Source organism: Bolinopsis microptera, chromosome 10 (genome assembly GCF_026151205.1).
Source record: "Bolinopsis microptera isolate Bmic1 chromosome 10, MBARI_Bmic_1.0, whole genome shotgun sequence".
Lineage (NCBI taxonomy): Eukaryota > Metazoa > Ctenophora > Tentaculata > Lobata > Bolinopsidae > Bolinopsis > Bolinopsis microptera.
Window position 1 is genome coordinate 9,673,113 of NC_087081.1, and position 20,397 is coordinate 9,693,509.

The following is a 20,397-nucleotide window of genomic DNA, read 5'->3' on the forward strand; positions in this document are numbered from 1 at the left end:
TAGCAAGGTGTATCTCCGATGGGCATTTTCTCAAATTATACCTAGCAAGGTGTATCTCAGATGGGCATTTTTTCAAATTATACCTAGCAAGGTGTATCTCAGATGGGCATTTTCTCAAATTATACCTAGCAAGGTGTATCTCAGATGGGCATTTTCTCAAATTATACCTAGCAAGGTGTATCTCAGATGGGCATTTTCTCAAATTATACCTAGCAAGGTGTATCTCCGATGGGCATTTTCTCAAATTATACCTAGCAAGGTGTATCTCCGATGGGCATTTTCTCAAATTATACCTAGCAAGGTGTATCTCAGATGGGCATTTTCTCAAATTATACCTAGCAAGGTGTATCTCAGATGGGCATTTTCTCAAATTATACCTAGCAAGGTGTATCTCAGATTGATATTGAAATTATACCTAACAAGGTGTATCTCGGATTGAAACTCAAATTATACCTAGGTAGGCGTACCTCGGATTGGAAAAAAATAACTGTGACCTTTATTTTTTTTGCGATACGAAAAAAACAACCTTAAAAACCGCAGGAAACACTGAAAAAACCTTAAAAACACTGAAATAAAACCTTAAAACCTTAAAAAAAAGAGAGAACCTTAAATCACAACCCTAACTTAGGGTCTGTTCAGTTATTACGTAAGCTACCTGGTGGGTGGCCATCGAACCTAATTGCAACTGATACGACATGTTGGTTATTACAGTTATATTCTAAAGGTTATAATATTATCCTAAAAAACGTTTCACCCAGATGCTAGCTACATAGACGAGAGTGAGATGAAAGCAAATCGTGGAAACGAGCGCTGGATGCGCAATATAGTGAAGTGCACAGAGTGTAGTGCTACCTTCAGAGATAACAGGAAATTGTTACTTCACATCAGGACTGTTCACAAGGCTAACATCGAACATTTCTGTCAGGTAATAGTTGGAGAGAGCTGTTAAGATTGGATAATTATATTCTCTGTTGTACCCCGCAATGATGTTAAACCCACCTTAAATTCAACATGCTTAATTTGGGTTCTTTTATTTCAACATCAGCTTTTTTCAATCATGCCGTCAGTTGCAACTTCGTAGTTACTTAGTTACGTAACTGTTACGTCTTAGTTACGTCACACGAAATCATCTTCAGATCTGTAAAAAGAGTTTCCCCTCGATAGCTACTCTAAACAAGCACATGTTCCTCCATACCCCTCCTCTGAACACTGACACTAAGTGCAAAGAGTGCGACAAAACCTTCACTGATCCTGCACGCCTCGCGCGTCACGTTAAAGCCATGCACAGACGCGGTGCTTACTCTAACTTTGGTGAATACTAAATGTTATTTAAAGATACTTAGATCTTTGAAAGTTTTGTGCAATTACAATTACGTGGATTATTAACTTAGAGTTGTGTGTGGGGTCACCCTGTACTAAGATCTTTGAATAGACTGAGGTTTCAATTAATTATTATAAAGATGGCCAGGGATTTGTGTTAGATCCATGATTCAATTGTAAATAAAGATTTAAGTTGATGAACATTGCATAATGATTCCTTGATCTTATTATGAATTGGATAAATGATTACGCTGATATTATTGACAAGTTAATTAGTGTAATTAGTCACTAATTACTCTGAACTATTATTGATAAATAATTAATGTAATTAGTATAATTAAATTATTAGTCACTAATTACGCTGTTATTATTGCAGATGTGTCTGATAGAGTATCAGTAGCTGGTTCAGTAGACGACAGATCTTCCAACAAGGATCCCACTGACAACAGGTAGATTTATTATGCTGTAAATAGCTAGCTTATTACTTTATTTACTTTTCACTTATTAACTGATTATCTGATTATCTGATTGATTGAATTATTGATTGACTAATTAACCAATTGACCAGTTGTGAGGACTGTGGGGAGACGTTTACCCAACCCTATCTTCTAAAGAGGCACCAACAGAAACAGCACGGAGTTAGCTTTAACACGTGCACTCACGAGAAGTGTGGTCAAAAGTTCCCTGGTAGGTGGTGACGTCACTTTCACTTTCACTTAAATCGCTTTCACTTTCACTTCATCTCTGGCTGAGTTGTGTACACTGTACTGTGTACAAATCGTTGTGGTTCACATTGTAAGTTTGCGATGATTCCGTGTACTGTGAGTATAGATTGTACTCTTTAAAACTATCCTTAGTATGAGCTGGTAATTTTCCTATCTTTGTAGTTCACACTGTTGTTGATTGTTACCCGTAATCCACACTACTCCTTCGTCTATACTTCTATACTTCTATAGACTTGCAATTCTTTTGTCTCCTTACAAATTCTACATTCATAGCGACATGTTACCTCACTTGACACTCACTTTCAATACCGATTTCCAGATCACCCCTCGTTACGACGTCACGTGGATCAGACACACAGTAAGAGAATGGAGTACCCCTGTGTTATCTGTGACGAGACTTTCACCGACAGAATGCACATGTTCCGACACAAGTACGAGGAACACAATATAGAGTGTGATTTCATGTGCAGAGGGTGTGATAAGTTCTTCGATGATTTGAAGGTAAGTTATTGAGAAGTCAATTAATTTGTTGGTTTTACTTTAGGATAATTATATATGTTCTAGGGATCATTTAGAAGAGATGAGCCATACAGAATTTTGAGATAGGCCTTTAAACATTTTTAAGGTCCAAGATTTTCAAAATCGCCCAAGATTTTCAAAATCGAATAAAGAATGTTTAAAGACTTATATCTCAAAATTCTGTCTGGCTCATCTCTTCTCAATGATCCCTAGAACATATTATCCTGAAAGTTTCAAGGTGATTGCTCAAAAAATGTAGGAGGATTTTTAGACTCGATTTTCAGGACACGCGATTGAAAATCGTTCGCACAATACAATTACACATAAGCGCTGACCTTTGACCGGCAATAATTTCGGCTAGGAAAGTAGGAACAATAGTTTTCCATGGGACCAAAAGCATCTGATAGATATAACTCCCCTTTATCAGAAACAACTATAAAGTCAATTTCGAGAGAATTTTGATGAAGACCCCCCGGCCCCCTTAATTGCTCACAATATACTCTGAATGTTGTAATAATTTAAATGATTTACGTTTGTTTTTTGACACTTCCTCAACTTGTTATTTTTAAATGGTTTTAATCGCTGTCGCACCGAAGTTTGAGGAACTATTTATCGCAATATTACGAATTTCGCCGAACATAAAATGCTATTGATATTTCAAAGCTGGCATGACATCGTTTCTCTAATGATAATTTACAGGCACTGAGAGTTCATAGTAAACAGGAGCATGGCAGTGCGGCTGAGTGGCAGTGTAACCAGTGTAAACAAGTATTTATGCAGGTACCTACTAGTTTCACTTTCACTTTAAGCTCCTTCACTATTACCTATAGTTTCACTTCTAGTGAAAGTGAAACCTGTTTAACTATTATAACCTATAGTGTTGCTTTCACCTCTCATGTATTAAGGTTTTTGTTTACCATAAATCGAAATTGTATGATTTATTGATTTATAATTAAACCTATTAATTTTATTAATGAAATAATTAATACTAATTAATGAAATAATTACAGAGAGCCAGTATGGATAGGCACAGATACGAAATACACAACACTTTCATTGATAGTTTTTGTGCTGAATGTGATAAATTCTTTGAGGGTGAGTTATGAGTCGGGCTTGATTAAAATCAATTACCGTAAAATTATCAATTACTGTAAAATGTTCACTAGATTTGAACCTTCGGAATTGTATGCACCTGATGGTGTACTAACTCTGAATTCTGATTTCTTATCTATCCAACGTTAGATGATAGAAGTATTATATTATAGTTGATAATATAGTAACTGTAATATTGTTAATCTAGATCCGAGGAGTATTATCCGTCATAACAAGGAGGTACACGGGAAGGTGACTGACTGGCAGTGTAACAAATGTACAGCTAGTTTCAACGCTAGGTAAGTGTGTGACAGACTAGTGGTTTGTGGGAAAATTCGTTAATAATGTTATATTATGTGAAATTTTAGATTCTCACTAAACTCACCTTATTAGTTTATTGTTTAGTTTGTTCAATACTTGCAGCAGCAGCAATCATCTTAAAACGAAACTACCGAATTTCGATAAAACTATTAAAAATATCAAAATATACATATTATTGAACAATAAATTATCAAGCTAAAAACTCAGCAGAGAAACGGAAATTATTTTTATACTTTTCAAAACGTTGCACCAGATCACAGTGGTGTACGGGAATTCATGGAAAATTATTATCATAACAATTCTGAATTTACGGGTAATAAGACAGTTGAATTATTATTAAAAAAACAAAAGAATTAATTAATTAATTAGCCATAATTAATAATACCAATTATATTTAATTAATTATATATATTTAAACCATCACACCTCACGGTCACCCGGTTCCTGACCTCTCTGACTATAATTATCTTTATTCGCAACAATCCACTGCAACTTAATAAGATCCCTACTCGCACTATTCAACCAATTATTAGCAGAACTCCCCAGCCTTCCCCGGGGCACACTAGGACAATACATCCTGGGGACCCTTGCGTGGGGAGTAAGTGACAGAAACACCACCGGGTTCAAACATGACAGGAATGTTGGTAGAAGCACGTAGACCGTGAAACTCACGTAGAATAAATACATACTGAGTTTAGCTGATTTGTTAGTGTGCAGGAGCATCGAGAGAATCTTGATGAGGGCACTGGTGAGGATTAGGGATCCTACGTTTGTGATTAGGATTTTAAATGTTCTCCGTTTGCTGTCGTTGTGCTGTATGTAAAGGTGGGGTTCTGGTGCGATCTTGTTCTCGTTTAACAGATGGAATATGGTACCTAGGGACGCTAGGATGGAGGATATCTGACAGATAATCAAAGGCCAGCTCTGTAAGAAGAAGATATGAGTGTAGTTGTTAATCTGAAACTTGGTGCCAGTGAAGAGCGTCATAGTGACAACAGCTCCCAAAGGGTGGAAGTAAAAAGCAGTGGAGTCTGACACTGAGTAGTACTGAATACAAACAGAGTACCCCAGATAAAGCACGAAGAAGATTACACAGAACCTGATTTTAACCGGTCTAAAAGGGAACTTGAGCTGTCTGAACCGGCATACTGTTAACAGAGCTGTGATACAACTGGGGGACTTGAAGAGGATGGTGAGTATCAGTGTGGTGAGTCTCTGGTATGTTGTGGTGGGTGTTCGGGTGATCATACCTTCACATATAGCCCCGTATTTCTCATGTCTGGAACATTTGGGAGCCCCTGGTTCTGCTAAGAGCTTGATGTGGTGAGCTGAGTAGACGAGACATGTCAGGAAGTCGAGCACAGAGAGGATTTCAAAAAGGAATTTGGGGAGGGAGTTCGGTTTACGGTAGTTGTAGATGAAGACAAGTGGGTTGAGGGCAGTGGAGAGGATGGTGAAGGTTACTAGGGTTGCTATGAGGAGGGTGTCAGGGTATGTTCCTGCTCCTTCACTGAACAACGACATCCTGGTGGGGAGGCGGTTAATATTGGGAGATGCAAACTAGCTGATAAAATGTTTATTTTAGTTCAACATGGCGGGAATTATAATCTAGAATGGTGATTAAAAATATACAAAACATTGAATCTGAAAGATTAAAAACCAAGACGAAAATTTGAAACAAACTCAAGCAAGAATATTCAGCAATGAGCAATTCAAGGGAAATGAAATCTCGATAGTTTAAAATAAAGTTGTCAGATAAATCTGGAGTATTGGCTAGAGACATTATGTCACCCCAGTAATCCTTAACAAGAATTGCGCCCGTTGTTTCGTTTTGGCGGACGCTAGATTTCCATTTCACTTTAACTATTAATATAAGCTCTAATCAGCTCACCTTATAATAATAATATTGAAACATCAGTAGACTACGCGTGCCACATTCAAGTTGGGCTTATTACAAAATACTATACATTACTAGTATAGTATACATTAAAATACGCTCGTGCCCCGCATTCATTGACCACAGACTAGCTATACACCACATCTCCGCAAGCAATCCCCGTGCGCGTGCGCGCGGCAAGTTGACATGGTAACGAACGGAAGCAAGTAAGGAACACGACATATATTTGACCCACCTACCGCTATCTCCAAAATCCACGTTTTTCTGCAAAAACGTCCATTCGTAACCTTTCACTATTGCCTTTTTTCAAAAGGGTAAAAATGAAAAATCGTCAAACAGATATAACTGCCTTTAGCTTTAGGAAGTCTTTAGTTTGACATTATCTTCAAGTTGATATAACGTCAAATTCACGTGTCGGTTAGGAATAGTTATATCTATGAATTAAATAACACCACAACGATAATCAACTCGACAGTTGAAAGTTTCTGCCGAAATTCGAAAATCAATTCGGAAGTTGAAAGTTTCTGCCGAATCTCGAAAATCACCTACTATAAAGTTAAACTGTCAATTTGAGCTGAGCAATCTGCCACTCAACTAAGCACTCAAGAACAGAGAGATGATATTTTATCTAAATACCCATAAAAGACGTGATCTTACGGGACAACTTCAACTGCTTAGCTACTTCCTTTTGATTGAAGCCGAACTTCAGGTCACTAAACGTTTAAAAGTTTTAAAAAGCTCGACCCACGTGGGAACAACGTTTCAACTGATATAAATTTCAGTTAATATCCCCTTAATCAGAGATCCCATGTAACCTCATAAACACGAATAGCTAGATTAATTGAGGTTTCCACGTATCATATTTTAAGTAAATGGTTACAATTTAGCCAATCAGAATAAAGATATGAAGACGTGAAGATAAAGACTTAGTAAAAGCTTATGACATATTTTGAAGGCAGATTAATAAAAGCAGTTTCAGGGGTACGGGTCTTATATTCAGGGGGCCGGGGGGGGGGGGGGGGGGTCTTATATTAATCGGCTCCTTGACTTAAAAGGAATTGTCAATCCAATCAAGATAATTATATGATAGACAAATACATGCTAGCTTGAAATCTTGAAGCACCGTAAGAATTTGAATAGCTCTGAATTTAAGAAACAATTACTACGAACTATACACAATTAAGATTCACTTTTGTTGAATAATCTGCAAGGTCCTCTGAGGATTGAGGCCAGGTTCTTCAGCCTTTCTGAAGAATAATGTTTGTTCTACAGAAGAGCTCCTCTTGATTGATGTGATGAATTAGCGCTTCTGTGGGCTGGTCAGCATCATGGTTGGATGGCCTAATGGCATGGTGTGTATTGGTGTATCAGTGGTGAATATATTGATGTAATGATAAAAATGAGGCGCTTCCTTGCTTCTAGTGCTAATCTCTGACAAACCTTCATCTTGGAGCACAAACTGGCGTCAACATGAGCTAAATTGAAGGGTGTTGTCTGACAGACTGACAGGGAGGGTGTTGTCTGACAGACTGACAGGGAGTTCACGTCTCTGTGAGGTGTGGTTTAAAAGGTGTTGTCTCACAGCGTAGTGACAGTGATACAATATGTCTTAGGTGGAGGGTTGTCTTTGCAGCAAGCAGAGGAGGGATTAATCTGCAGCTGTTATGTAAGAGTTTTCACGATGCTCTAGCCTATTTCTAAGTCAACGGTCACAGATGGCAAGATCTGGGACTCCCAGATCTTGCCATCTGTGACCGTTGACTTAGAAATAGGCTCCCAGACTGGGAGCTGCATTAGTGTGGTTCCTGTGAGTCGGTCACCGTAATGACCACTTCAACTGTATAGCTGTATGTGTAACATTTCAATTAGAGACCTAAGTATGGACTATGTCCGTATGTCCACTGTCCAGCATTCGACAGTAGAAACTGAGATGGTTAAAATCTTCTTAATCATCAAGAAATGAGGTTGTCCGTGTTGTTCTCTAACTCTCTAAGGTCTTTATTCCAACTGTTGGCAGTAAATTGAGGTGGTTCCACTTCCGATAGGTATAGTCTTAGCCATATTTTAGCGGGTTCTTGGCATTCTTACGACTTTACAAAAGATAAACTTACAACGACATGATAAGTCAAACTATCATATCAATATATAACCAACAAAGTGATAACATGAGACATAAAGGCGATAGATAATGTTATATGGCAAGTGTTTAGTGATCCTATAAGAAGCATATTGTAGCCTGTGAGCACACCTTATATTAGTATTATATCAGTGGATATTCACAAACAAAACGATAATACGATCATTATACTGTGATAATATTGGCAGCGGTACCCGTTGCGTGTGTTGCGAGAACTAATACTGGTAATGCATTATATTATGTAATTATTCATTATATAAATGTTATTATTATATTTATGTTACCAGTACTGAGGTCAGAGTAGTCGTCTAATTTTATTTCTAAATTATTTTGTCCCAAAATTGCAATATCTTTATAATCGGTAAGATGGGGGAGGGAGAGGGTCAGAGGGTGGGGGACGGGTGACATTGTCATCTTTACCTGACACAATAAAGTTCAGAACAAAAAAGTGTTAACATGTTTACCTGAACAATGCTCAATTCTCATGATAAAAACAGCCAGCCCGCCCGCGCCCCCCTAGTAAGGGGAAAAGTGGTCGATTTAAGGGTTCCGTTGGATTTGAATGTTCACAAGGATTTCTCAACGGAATATGGTAGTTAGGACCCCTACGAACATAATTAGACTTGTTGCCAATTTTGTATCTCAACAGAAACACCACTTTTACCACTTTTTACCACCTTTGTACCACTTTTCTGGTTTGCCAAATATCTTTAGTTGTGAACGTCGTAGAAGGCTGAAAATTAACCTAGAATGTTTATCTTATCAAGGAGTAAAACTTTTGTATCAAAAATTTTTACATTGGACAATCAGCTAATTGGATAATTACCAATTAGTTAATCACCAAAAAAAGTGAAAATTTTTTATTGGCTCAAAATGATTGAAATCGTTTGAAACACGGAGAAATGTAGTTTTTAGAAAAACTTCAAAAATTTTTCACTTAGAATTTTTTTTCGAGACTTCAAAAAAAAAGTTTGAAAATTTGAAAATATTTTTTTCCGCCAAAAGTGATCGAATTGCATGAAACGTGGATAAAAATGCCTTGCAGAAAAATTTCGAAGATTTTTAGATTGAGGAATACTAAAATCATCAATATTTGAAGTTGGAGTTCAGTAAATCTCGACATATTTTAGTAATTAGGAATAGCTTAGCGGAAAGGGCTGGACCTGAAAAAGGTTAACCACACAATATTAGAGTTTCGTAACTAATTACAATACAGCTTTATCAAATTCCACATAAAGGAACAGCACAAAAGGACCATTTAAGATCGAACCGATTTTACCTGCTGTACTATCATTTTATTGATTTCAATGATCAAAACCTCTGTCAATCTTGCCAATCTATACCGGGTATCTGAATGTACCGGACCTCTTATTTACCTCTATAATTAGACCCAGTTGTGCAAGAAATGCGATTTCTCACAGGGGTTTCTTTAAACTGTGCACTTTTTATCACTCTCGCAACTCGCAAGAGGCCTGGTATTATAGGGGGGGGGGGGGGGGGGGGTATAGGAAGCGAGTGTAAATATACCTTCCATCATCCATTGTGGCTTTTTTGTATTGTGAATGCGCATGTCGCTTCGTTTGCTATGCCATATACCTCGAATAACCCCCATATGTCATTGCCAGGGTCGGGATAGAGCTGGAGATAGCATTGAGAAATAGCTAGATTTAGAGTAAACTGGTGGTAGCTGGGTGGTGCTAGCATGGATGTAGCAGAACGTAGCTACACGGGGTTTCATTGGAGTTGGTTATTTTAATGGCCAAAGAGTGCCGGAACTAAAGTTACTTAAGATTGCAGTTTAGGGGCAGTGTAAACCACGGTGTAGTCAGGGACACAGAGCTACAGTGCAGGAGTACTGCAAAAGAACAGTGCAAGTGATACAGTCTGCAACAGTAAAACGCCGACGAAGCTAGACTTAGAGTGAACTGATGGAAGCTGGGTGGTGCTAAAATGGAGGTAGCAGAACGTACTACATGATGAAAACAGGAAAACTAAGGCTGGTTGAGACCTAAAAAGATGTGAATCTGTCCTGATAGATCCAGTGAAGAGCGAGTAGCGAAGAGTTTGATCACTTACCTAAAGCTCTAAACAAGAAGAGGGCTAAAGAGACTCACTTTGATCAATAAATCCGGTACGGCAAGGTCTGTAGCCTTGATAAGAAGATACCATGAAGTAATTCATGCAGAAAAGTCGATTTATATAAAGGGTTTCGTTGGATCTAAAAAGGGTGGGTCAGTCTCTCTGTTTTCATAAGATTCTGATGAAATGCTGTTATGCTCAGGACGGTGATCTTAATAGGTCGGATAGCTGTATCTGGTTGCTTCCAGCCCACCCTTGTCGCTTGAAAATAAGTTCTCACCCCACCTCTTCCAAAAATACAGTTACCAGAGCAGAGTTCTTTCAACACAAACACAATCAGGTTCCAGCTACTCTCCTCCTCTGCAGCCACAATCTTATCTCCTTCTTCGGAGTTTTACTGTTGCAGACTGTATCACTTGCACTGTTCTTTTGCAGTACTCCTGCACTGTAGCTCTGTGTCCCTGACTACACCGTGGTTTACACTGCCCCTAAACTGCAATCTTAAGTAACTTTAGTTCCGGCACTCTTTGGCCATTAAAATAACCAACTCCAATGAAACCCCGTGTAGCTACGTTCTGCTACATCCATGCTAGCACCACCCAGCTACCACCAGTTTACTCTAAATCTAGCTATTTCTAGCAACTTTTCAATGCTATCTCCAGCTCTATCCCGACCCTGGCAATGACATATGGGGGTTATTCGAGTTATATGGCATAGCAAACGAAGCGGCATGCGCATTCACAATACAAAAAAGCCACAATGGATGATGGAAGGTATATTTTAATTTACACTCGCTTCCTATACCCCCCCCCCCCCCAGAAACCCCTGTGAGAAATCGCATTTCTTGCACAACTGGGTCTAATTATAGAGGTAAATAAGAGGTCCGGTACATTCAGATACCCGGTATAGATTGGCAAGATTGACAGAGGTTTTGATCATTGAAATCAATAAAATGATAGTACAGCAGGTAAAATCGGTTCGATCTTAAATGGTCCTTTTGTGCTGTTTCTTTATGTGGAATTTGATAAAGCTGTATTGTAATTAGTTACGAAACTCTAATATTGTGTGGTTAACCTTTTTCAGGTCCAGCCCTTTCCGCTAAGCTATTCCTAATTACTAAAATATGTCGAGATTTACTGAACTCCAACTTCAAATATTGATGATTTTAGTATTCCCCAATCTAAAAATCTTCGAAGTTTTTCTGCAAAGCATTTTTATCCACGTTTCATGCAATTCGATCACTTTTGGCGGAAAAAAATATTTTCAAATTTTCAAACTTTTTGTTAAGTCTCGAAAAAAAATTTTAAGTGAAAAATTTTTGAAGTTTTTCTAAAAACTACATTTCTCCGTGTTTCAAACGATTTCAATCATTTTAAGCCAATAAAAAAATTTTCACTTTTTTTGGTGATTAACTAATTGGTAATTATCCAATTAGCTGATTGTCCGATGTAAAAATTTTTGATACAAAAGTTTTACTCCTTGATAAGATAAACATTCTAGGTTAATTTGCAGCCTTCTATGATGTTCACAACTAAAGATATTTGGCAAACCAGAAAGGTGGTACAAAGGTGGTAAAAAGTGGTAAAAGTGGTGTTTCCGTTGAGATACAAAATTGGCAACAAGTCTAATTATGTTCGTAGGGGTCCTAACTACCATATTCCGTTGAGAAATCCTTGTGAACATTCGAATCCAACGGAATGCCACTTTTCCCCTTACTACCCCCCCCCTCCCATATCAAATATTATTATCCCCCTCGACATCACAAGTCAAAACTTTACCTCAACAGGTCTGGACTAGACAAACACAGAGTTATGATACACAACGAGCAAGCAGACTGCATGTGCGATGAGTGCGGCAAATACTTTGAGGGTACTTTATTAACTTATTTATTAATTTATTGACTTATTCAAATAGATTTGTTGATTTTAAATCAACTATCTGGTATTTAGCATGAGATAAACTTAGAAATTATTTTCACTTCATTTAATAATACTATAGCAAGTTGTTCGAAAGCAGTTTGTCGATTTAATAAAATTATACAATTTGTTTTTACTTCTCAATATAAGACGAGTTGGCAGAATTAGTGTAAAAATATATTTCCTTGTATTTGGAAAGAGCTAAAATATTTCCTTGTGTTTTGAAAAAAAAGGTAATATTTTCCTCTTCCACAGCTCCCCGTTCACTACGGCGACACAAAGAGCAAATGCACAGCAAGTATAGCGAGTGGTCATGCAGAGATTGCAACTACACGTACACCAACAGATCCGAATACGATCATCACAGGTTTGACGAAAAAATGATAAAATTCAATTAATAAGTACCTAATAAATAAATAAATAAAATGTAATTAAGTAATGAGATCAAAATATACTTGATGAACACAACAGGTTAAAGGATGGCATCAATATGTGATTATATTCCATTCTAAATAATATAAGGATAACTGTAGCGTAAACATTAAAGACATTTCGGTAGAAACACAAATTTAGTGAGTCTGATAACAGCCTGACATGTTTTGAAAACAACTTATCAAACATATTCGAAGAAATTGGAAATTTTATAACATTTAATTTATAAATTCTTGTAGAAATATTTTTGATGACGTGTGATGATGTTTGTGTCATTATTTTTTGATTTGATTTGTTTCGAGGAATATTCTACAATCTGGTAGAAGTTATGTATGAAAATTAATAATTCAAGCAATTAATCACGCGGGTCACCAGCGTCGCTGGTGACTTTGAAAACGTTTTTTTTTAAATGTGTTACATTGGTACTAGGTACTTATAATAGGGTTAAAATAAATGTCCGTTCTTGGGCCAGTTAAATTAAAAGCTAAATTCCTGCAGGAGCAAAGTCCACCAGGATGAGAGCGATGTTTACTGTAACGACTGTGACCAGTATTTCGACAGTAAGTTCAGTTGTTATTTGTTGTGATGTTTACTGTAACGACTGTGACCAGTATTTCGACAGTAAGTTCAGTTGTTATTTGTTGTGATGTTTACTGTAACGACTGTGACCAGTATTTCGACAGTAAGTTCAGTTGTTATTTGTTGTGATGTTTACTGTAACGAATGTGACCAGTATTTCGACAGTAAGACGTAAGTTCAGTTGATATTTTTTATTCAAATCAATATAATATTATGATGGTAACTTAATTTAGTTCAATTAGTACAGTGATTATCTGGTCCCCATCTGGTCATTGCCTGAGAACTATGTTCTCAATTGAACTTTAAAATGCTAAAACTAAAAGTCGATTTGGTGACTTTAATTCTAGTGAAACTAATCATGCCGAAACTCAAACTTATGCAAGTTGAAACTCAAAATATTTAATAGTTAGAGTTAACTCAACGACTCAAATGTGTGGTTCCCAAAGCTTAGGGAGATGTTAAACTCAAGAAGTTTGGCGATCTTAACTCAAACAAAACAACTCGAACGAGTCAAGCACTGCGTAGAATATAAACTGTTGGTAATAGCTTAACGCACTAATCAAGTGCATCAGATCAGAACAACAGAACGAGCGTTGCTGAGCCGTGATTTAAATCCTCCCTTATCCAATCCCAGGCCACCAGTACAAAACTATCAGCCAATCACAGGCCACCAGTACACAATTATCAACCAATCATGATGAAGCATTCAAAAACGCGTACCCAATCGCAAGACGGGACTCATTTAAGTTGGGGAAGCAATTAAAAGCATAGTAGGTGCCATGATAGAAGTAGCTAACTCTGACAACCTCTTGCAGTAATTTGTTAGTGTTTTAGGTGTTTAATGCCAGAGCGGGTGGGGGGGGGGGGGTGGTAAAAATAATTTGTCTTGTTTTAACATGTGATAGAGCTGCTGGAGAGTGGAGACGAACAAGAAGGAAGCAAATGCCTCAAAATCTGACCTTGCTTTCCGTAGATATTGTGTTTTCATTTGAGGTTTTAAGAGAAATTACAGCTCTATCAAATATGTTAAAACTATAAAAATGATTTTACCCCCCCCCCCCCCCGGCCCCCTCTGACTTTAATGGATTGATAGCGAGGAAGTAAACTACAAGAAAATGCTTTCTTGGGACCGGTTGAAAGATTGAACAATTTGTCGTATCTGAGTTAATCAATATAACGTCATGTAAATTGTAAGAAAATATTATAACGTTATTAAATGAATTTAAATACTGAGTAAAAAGTCAGGAAAATTTTATAATTTTGATTAATTAGACTCAACGAATTTTAGAATTTCTCAAATTTGATTCATCATACATATTTCATAGATAAAGTCAAGGGACACCCACGAATATGTGTTGTACGTGTGGGGGTTACAGAGTCAGACGAGGCCGCATAATTAGGAGTGGGAAGTGGGAAGTGGGGAGTGGCGAGTGGCGAGTGGCGAGTGGCGAGTGGCGAGTGGTGAGTGGCGAGTGGCGAGTGGCGAGTGGCGAGTGGCGAGAGTGGGGAGTGGTTCCTCAACCTTAAATGAGTTACAAGCTAGCTTTTAACACTAACCGGCTAGCTATTTGTCTACTGGTGTTACAATGATAAGTGTTGCATTACGGAGCTAGTTTAGCTGCCCTAATTCTCAGATTTTGTAATGCAGATGCGCAGAGGTACCGAAAATGTTCCACTATACTAAACCCTTTTCATTTAAGTGGAGTAGTAATATAATGGTGGCAATTAAATGCCCAAATATTGTGACCATTTGAAGATTTGCCATGTATCGGGGGAAATAAATCAATCATCGGGCGTCGATACCCATTACCCAACAATGTAAGTTTCAGCAATTTTTCTGCCTTGTTGTGCTTCCTCGTCCGAAACATTCTGAAAATGCCAATGTTATTAAACCAACATTGTAATTTTCAGCAATATTTCTGCTGAGGAAGCACAACAAGGATTTACACGGACGGGAAGACGAACTCATGTGCAGAGCCTGTGATCAGACATTCAAATCTAAAGCAGCCAGAGATTCTCACAGGTAATGTGCCATTGGCCACGTCACGTGATCATAACGGCCCTGTTCGTGTAGTACACTTGTTCGTGTAGTACACTTGTTCGTGTAGTACACTTGTTCGTGTAGTACACTTGTTCGTGTAGTACACTTGTTCGTGTAGTACACTTGTTCGTGTAGTACACTTGTTCGTGTAGTACACTTGTTCGTGTAGTACACTTGTTCGTGTAGTACACTTGTTCGTGTAGTACACTTGTTCGTGTAGTACACTTGTTCGTGTAGTACACTTGTTCGTGTAGTACACTTGTTCGTGTAGTACACTTGTTCGTGTAGTACACTTGTTCGTGTAGTACACTTGTTCGTGTAGTACACTTGTTCGTGTAGTACACTTGTTCGTGTAGTACACTTGTTCGTGTAGTACACTTGTTCGTGTAGTACACTTGTTCGTGTAGTACACTTGTTCGTGTAGTACACTTGTTCGTGTAGTACACTTGTTCGTGTAGTACACTTGTTCGTGTAGTACACTTGTTCGTGTAGTACACTTGTTCGTGTAGTACACTTGTTCGTGTAGTACACTTGTTCGTGTAGTACACGATTCTATCTTTTTAAATCACGGTTGAGGACCTGCACGGAAGGATCATATATACTCGAGCTATTAAGCTGTAGATATGATCATAGTTTGTAATAATATGTAATAATACGTCTTACAGGGCAGTCTGTAAGACGTGTTATATAGTTATATATAATATATATTATATATATAATATTATATAACTAACATACCTGCTGTTTAATAAACTAGGTCCTGTAAACTAGGTCCTGTAAACTAGGTCCTGTATCTAACTATTAACTGTATCTAGGTACCATATCCACGAGGATGAGGTAGATACTATGTGCATGGAATGTGAGCGCTTCTTTGAGGACCAACGAGCTCTTCAGCGTCATATCAAGGTAAAAACCACTTGGTTACTACTAGTAACAACCACTTCACCAGTATTGAATCAGTTTCACCACTTGGTAACTATCATTTATGCAGTAACTCAGTAACTGCACAATAACCATATTATATAGGCAAATTCCCCATTTATCATGCTGTTTTCCTTTCGCCCAAAGTGTACGTTAAATTGTGGTTTGACTGTAGTTAACACTTAGTAACCACTTAGTAACCACCTAGTAACCACTTAGTAACCACTTAGTAACCACTTAGAAACCACTTAGTAACCACTTACTAACCACTTAGTAACCACTAAGTAACCACTTACTAACCACCTAGTAACCACTTACTAACCACCTAGTAACCACTTACTAACCACTAAGTTACCACTAAGTAACCACTTACTAACCACTTAGTAACCACCTAGTAACCACTTACTAACCACCTAGTAACCACTTACTAACCACTAAGTAACCACTAAGTAACCACTTACTAACCACTTAGTAACCACCTAGTAACCACTTACTAACCACCTAGTAACCACTTAGTAACCACCTAGTAACCACTTACTGACCACCTAGTAACCACTTACTAACCACCTAGTAACCACTTAGTAACCACCTAGTAACCACTTAGTAACCATATTACAGGTATCACACACCAGCAAGAAGCCCATTTTCACATGTGCTGACTGTGGGGCAGGGTTCACGTACCCAGTACTAGTGGACAGACACAGACACGAAGAACATGAGGAGAGCATTGAGACAATGTGTATCAGCTGCGACAAGTTCTTTGAGGTGAGTACTTTAACTAATTTAATTAGTTAATTAATTAGGTAATCAATCAATCATCTAGTGTATCATACTGCTGAAGGTCGCTCTATGGGCGGTTTAAAACAAAGCATCAGTGCTATAAATCTAAAAAAAGGCAGCGACACTGACAGGATTATTTTGCAGGAGAAGAAGATGTTAGAGCGGCATCTGATGCGTGCGCACGGGGAAGGAGGAGAAACCCTGGACACAGCTGCTGCGCACAAGATCTGGACCTGTGAACCGTGCAACCTTCTGTTTAACCAGAGGAGTAGATTACATGCTCATCAGCACAAAATCCACAATGAGCTGGTGGAACACTGTGAACACTGCGCTCTATACTTCGAATGTAAGGCCAAGGAGTAAAGTTGTTTATTGGTATTAAAACATCAGTTTAAACAACATGTTTTAACGACAATTTTCTCAACACCACAAAGAAATATTTAAGTCGGAACACGGCGGGTGGGTCTTAAAATGTCCGGCCGCATATTTCTCCATGCTCTTTAAATATTAAACCCCGTGATAACCTTGTCTAGTCATTGACCACTGATAATTGAAATTTTAGTAAAAATTGATGATCTTAATATATTCCTTTCCCTGGCGACAAAGTGGGGAAGTAGAGATATTATTAAAAATATATTTTAAGAATATTTTCTTCTTAAAAATCTACATTATTTTATGAGACGTCAGAGGATTTCTTAAAAAAGGCGACTAAAATTTGCACAAATCGCTTAAATTTAATCACAATAAGTTATGTTCGTAAGTAAATTAATCAATTTAATTAAACTCCTCTCAGCAACAACGGAGTTCAAACAACACATGTTTGTAAAGCACGGAGTAGATATCAACTGGTCCTGCCCTAAGTGCGACGAGGCTTTTGATAAGAAGGTAAGCTCAATTATTAGTAATGATTAGTAATAATCTTAATTATTAATGATGATTAGTAATGATTATTAAGTTCACGTCAAACATTCTAAATGATTAAGTCCAAGAAGGTATTGATAATCAGATTATAATAATACCAGTGGTCAATAATAAGAGATTACTCAGAGAAAGAAATAGAAAATCAGTTCAAAAATATAGAAATCCGTCCGAACGATTTTGTCAGATAAGCCGTAAAAACTCAACACGGATTCACAAACCTAAGTCTCTAAGTCAACGAATTTTGGAAATAGGTACTATACTATTGAGTTGAATCTAATCCCAGTCACTATTGAATACAAGCTGCACTGTTGAACAACCCCAGCAATAAAGTATACGTCAGTAGCCCCGAATCCTGGTTTAAAAGCGCCGCTTAATAAGGTAAAAGGGATGCAGTACATCAGGGTACCTACCATTACCACTTACCAGCATTGTGGTTGTTTGGGGGCACCATTAAGTGGTACCTGCATTAGATGATACCTTCAATTCATTTAGAAGGAAACTAGTTTCACTTATCCTACCTAGCCAGCTATTACCTTAAATTCATTGTTAACAACAAACTTTGTTATTAATAAACTGTGAGGATCCATGGGATTATATTTGAACTATAAATTATTACTACTAACCAAAGTGCATCAGATAAATTTTATCAGCACCACAATGACGTAATATTATTTAAATCGAAACACAGGAGTAGGGCCTTTAAATGGGGTACATATTATCTCGGTATTTCTCCAGTCTCTTTAAATATTTAACCGCGTGATTGATTCATAACCCTGTCTAGTTATAATTGATATTTTAACTTTTTAATTAAAGTTGGTGGTTAACTGAACTCTAATAAGTGCATCAGACAAAGCCATTGTTTAGAAGATATGAAAATTTGTTCATTAAAAGATTAAAGCCTTCAGCTGATGGTAATGAAGTTGTTTTGTTATTAACCCTGGCTTTTACATAATGCATATTTTCTGGCTGGAATTTTAGGTTCGACGATTAAAAATTTGAATGAACTGCATGCCACCGTACGGATGAACAAATAGCATTTATCGATTTTTCATGATTGAAGATAAAATGGACCTTTACTGATAGTTGAAATTCGACATATGACGTCATCTAGCGTCATCTAGCGTCATCTAGCGTGAAATATCGCCAGATGATGATAGATGACGCTAGATGACGCTAGATGACGCTAGATGACGCCAATTAGCGACATTGTCGCTAAGTGCACGGCACCTTTCGAATGTCGCTATCTAGCGCTATCTAGCGCTATCTAGCGCTATCTAGCGCTATATGACGCTATATGACGCTATATGACGCTAGATGACGCTAGATGACGCTAGATGACGCTAAGCACGCAGCACTGACGCCAGGCGACAGATAGCGCTATTTTCATAAAATTTCCGCCCTTTTTTTTGCGACATCTAGCGGTATCTAGCGCTATCTAACGCTATATGTCGCAACGACATCTGACGCAGCGCTATCTAGCGCTATCTAGCGCTATCTGGCGCTATCTAGCGGAGAATGTCGGTTTGTGACAGTTTACGCTAGATAGCGCTAGATAGCGCTATCTAGCGCTAGATATCGCGGCGACAGCTAGCGCTAGATAGCGCTATCTAGCGTAAACTGTCACAAACCGACATTCTCCGCTAGATAACGTTTGTTAGCGCTAGATAGCGCTAGATAGCGCTATCTAGCGGAGAATATCGGTTTGTGACAGTTAACGCTAGATAGCGCTATCTAGCGCTAGATATCGCGGCGACAGCTATAGCTATGGCTATAGTTGTTAAACGTTAAATATCTAACGTTGGTTATAAGTTTTATTTTTAACGTTGCAAAACGTTTATTATTTGACGTCAGATCAAGGTTACCTTATTAACTATAAGCAGAGTTTAAAATTCAACTACATTTTAAAGTTGTATGTAGGTTACATATAAAACGTTGTTAAACGTTAAATATCTAACGTTGGTTATAGGTTTTATTTTTAACGTTGCAAAACGTTTATTATTTTACGTTAGATCAAGGTTACCTTATCAACTATAAGCAACGTTCAAAACTCAACTAAATTTTAACGTTGTATGTAGGTTACATATAAAAACTTTGCCGGCTGGTATAGGCTTAGACTAATATTTTGAGAAAAAGCGGCGCGTGATAGTAAATTACGAGTATCACCCGTTAACGAGTGAGATTCGTCCAGTATAACCTGTTTATGCTCTAACCAAAGCCCTCTCGCTAGTAGTACGCTTAGACACATGGCTATGTGAAAGAAGATGATGTAAAGATCTAAATGTTAAATTAGCATTTGCAAATTAATAGTATTGAAATCTAGCACAGCAAGTTATTAAAAGAATGTAATGAGAGTCGAGCCGAATTTATTGTTCAGTAATCACATATATCGTACCCACGAGTTTTCAGTTTACGAACTACGCGCAAGTGTGAAGTGCAAGCGCGAAAGCTTTAGTGCAATTTAGCTACGAAAATACCAAAACCCTTAAAATGCGATGCATTCAGTATTTAGAATTAATATATTATAAATTTATAAGTTATGTCAATCCTCTTACCTGGGGACCCAGGCTATTATGTACATGTTCATAAACATTAAGATTTGGCGAATAAAGATTTGGCGGAATGACAGGCTGAGCGCGGCCCAGTAACAATCCTCGGGATCGGAATTATTTTGGATGAATACTTTACAGCTTTGAGCTTCGAGTAATCTATTTGACGAT

General features: G+C 37.7%; 1 protein-coding gene across 2 annotated transcripts in view; it reads left to right on the forward strand.

The window, feature by feature from the left end:
- Window positions 1-20,397, forward strand: part of LOC134822284 (zinc finger protein 729-like) — a 50,785-nt gene that overhangs the window by 3,542 nt on the left and 26,846 nt on the right. For both annotated transcript variants that reach the window (XM_063833194.1, XM_063833195.1), the window contains exons 6-21: window positions 759-925; window positions 1,137-1,311; window positions 1,697-1,769; window positions 1,889-2,007; window positions 2,365-2,546; window positions 3,264-3,344; window positions 3,575-3,659; window positions 3,865-3,955; window positions 11,877-11,959; window positions 12,262-12,373; window positions 12,937-12,998; window positions 14,929-15,040; window positions 15,874-15,964; window positions 16,598-16,744; window positions 16,904-17,105; window positions 17,553-17,644. In XM_063833194.1, coding sequence (XP_063689264.1) covers window positions 759-925; window positions 1,137-1,311; window positions 1,697-1,769; window positions 1,889-2,007; window positions 2,365-2,546; window positions 3,264-3,344; window positions 3,575-3,659; window positions 3,865-3,955; window positions 11,877-11,959; window positions 12,262-12,373; window positions 12,937-12,998; window positions 14,929-15,040; window positions 15,874-15,964; window positions 16,598-16,744; window positions 16,904-17,105; window positions 17,553-17,644 — 1,874 coding nt within the window. The remainder of the gene's footprint in view (window positions 1-758; window positions 926-1,136; window positions 1,312-1,696; window positions 1,770-1,888; window positions 2,008-2,364; window positions 2,547-3,263; window positions 3,345-3,574; window positions 3,660-3,864; window positions 3,956-11,876; window positions 11,960-12,261; window positions 12,374-12,936; window positions 12,999-14,928; window positions 15,041-15,873; window positions 15,965-16,597; window positions 16,745-16,903; window positions 17,106-17,552; window positions 17,645-20,397) is intronic.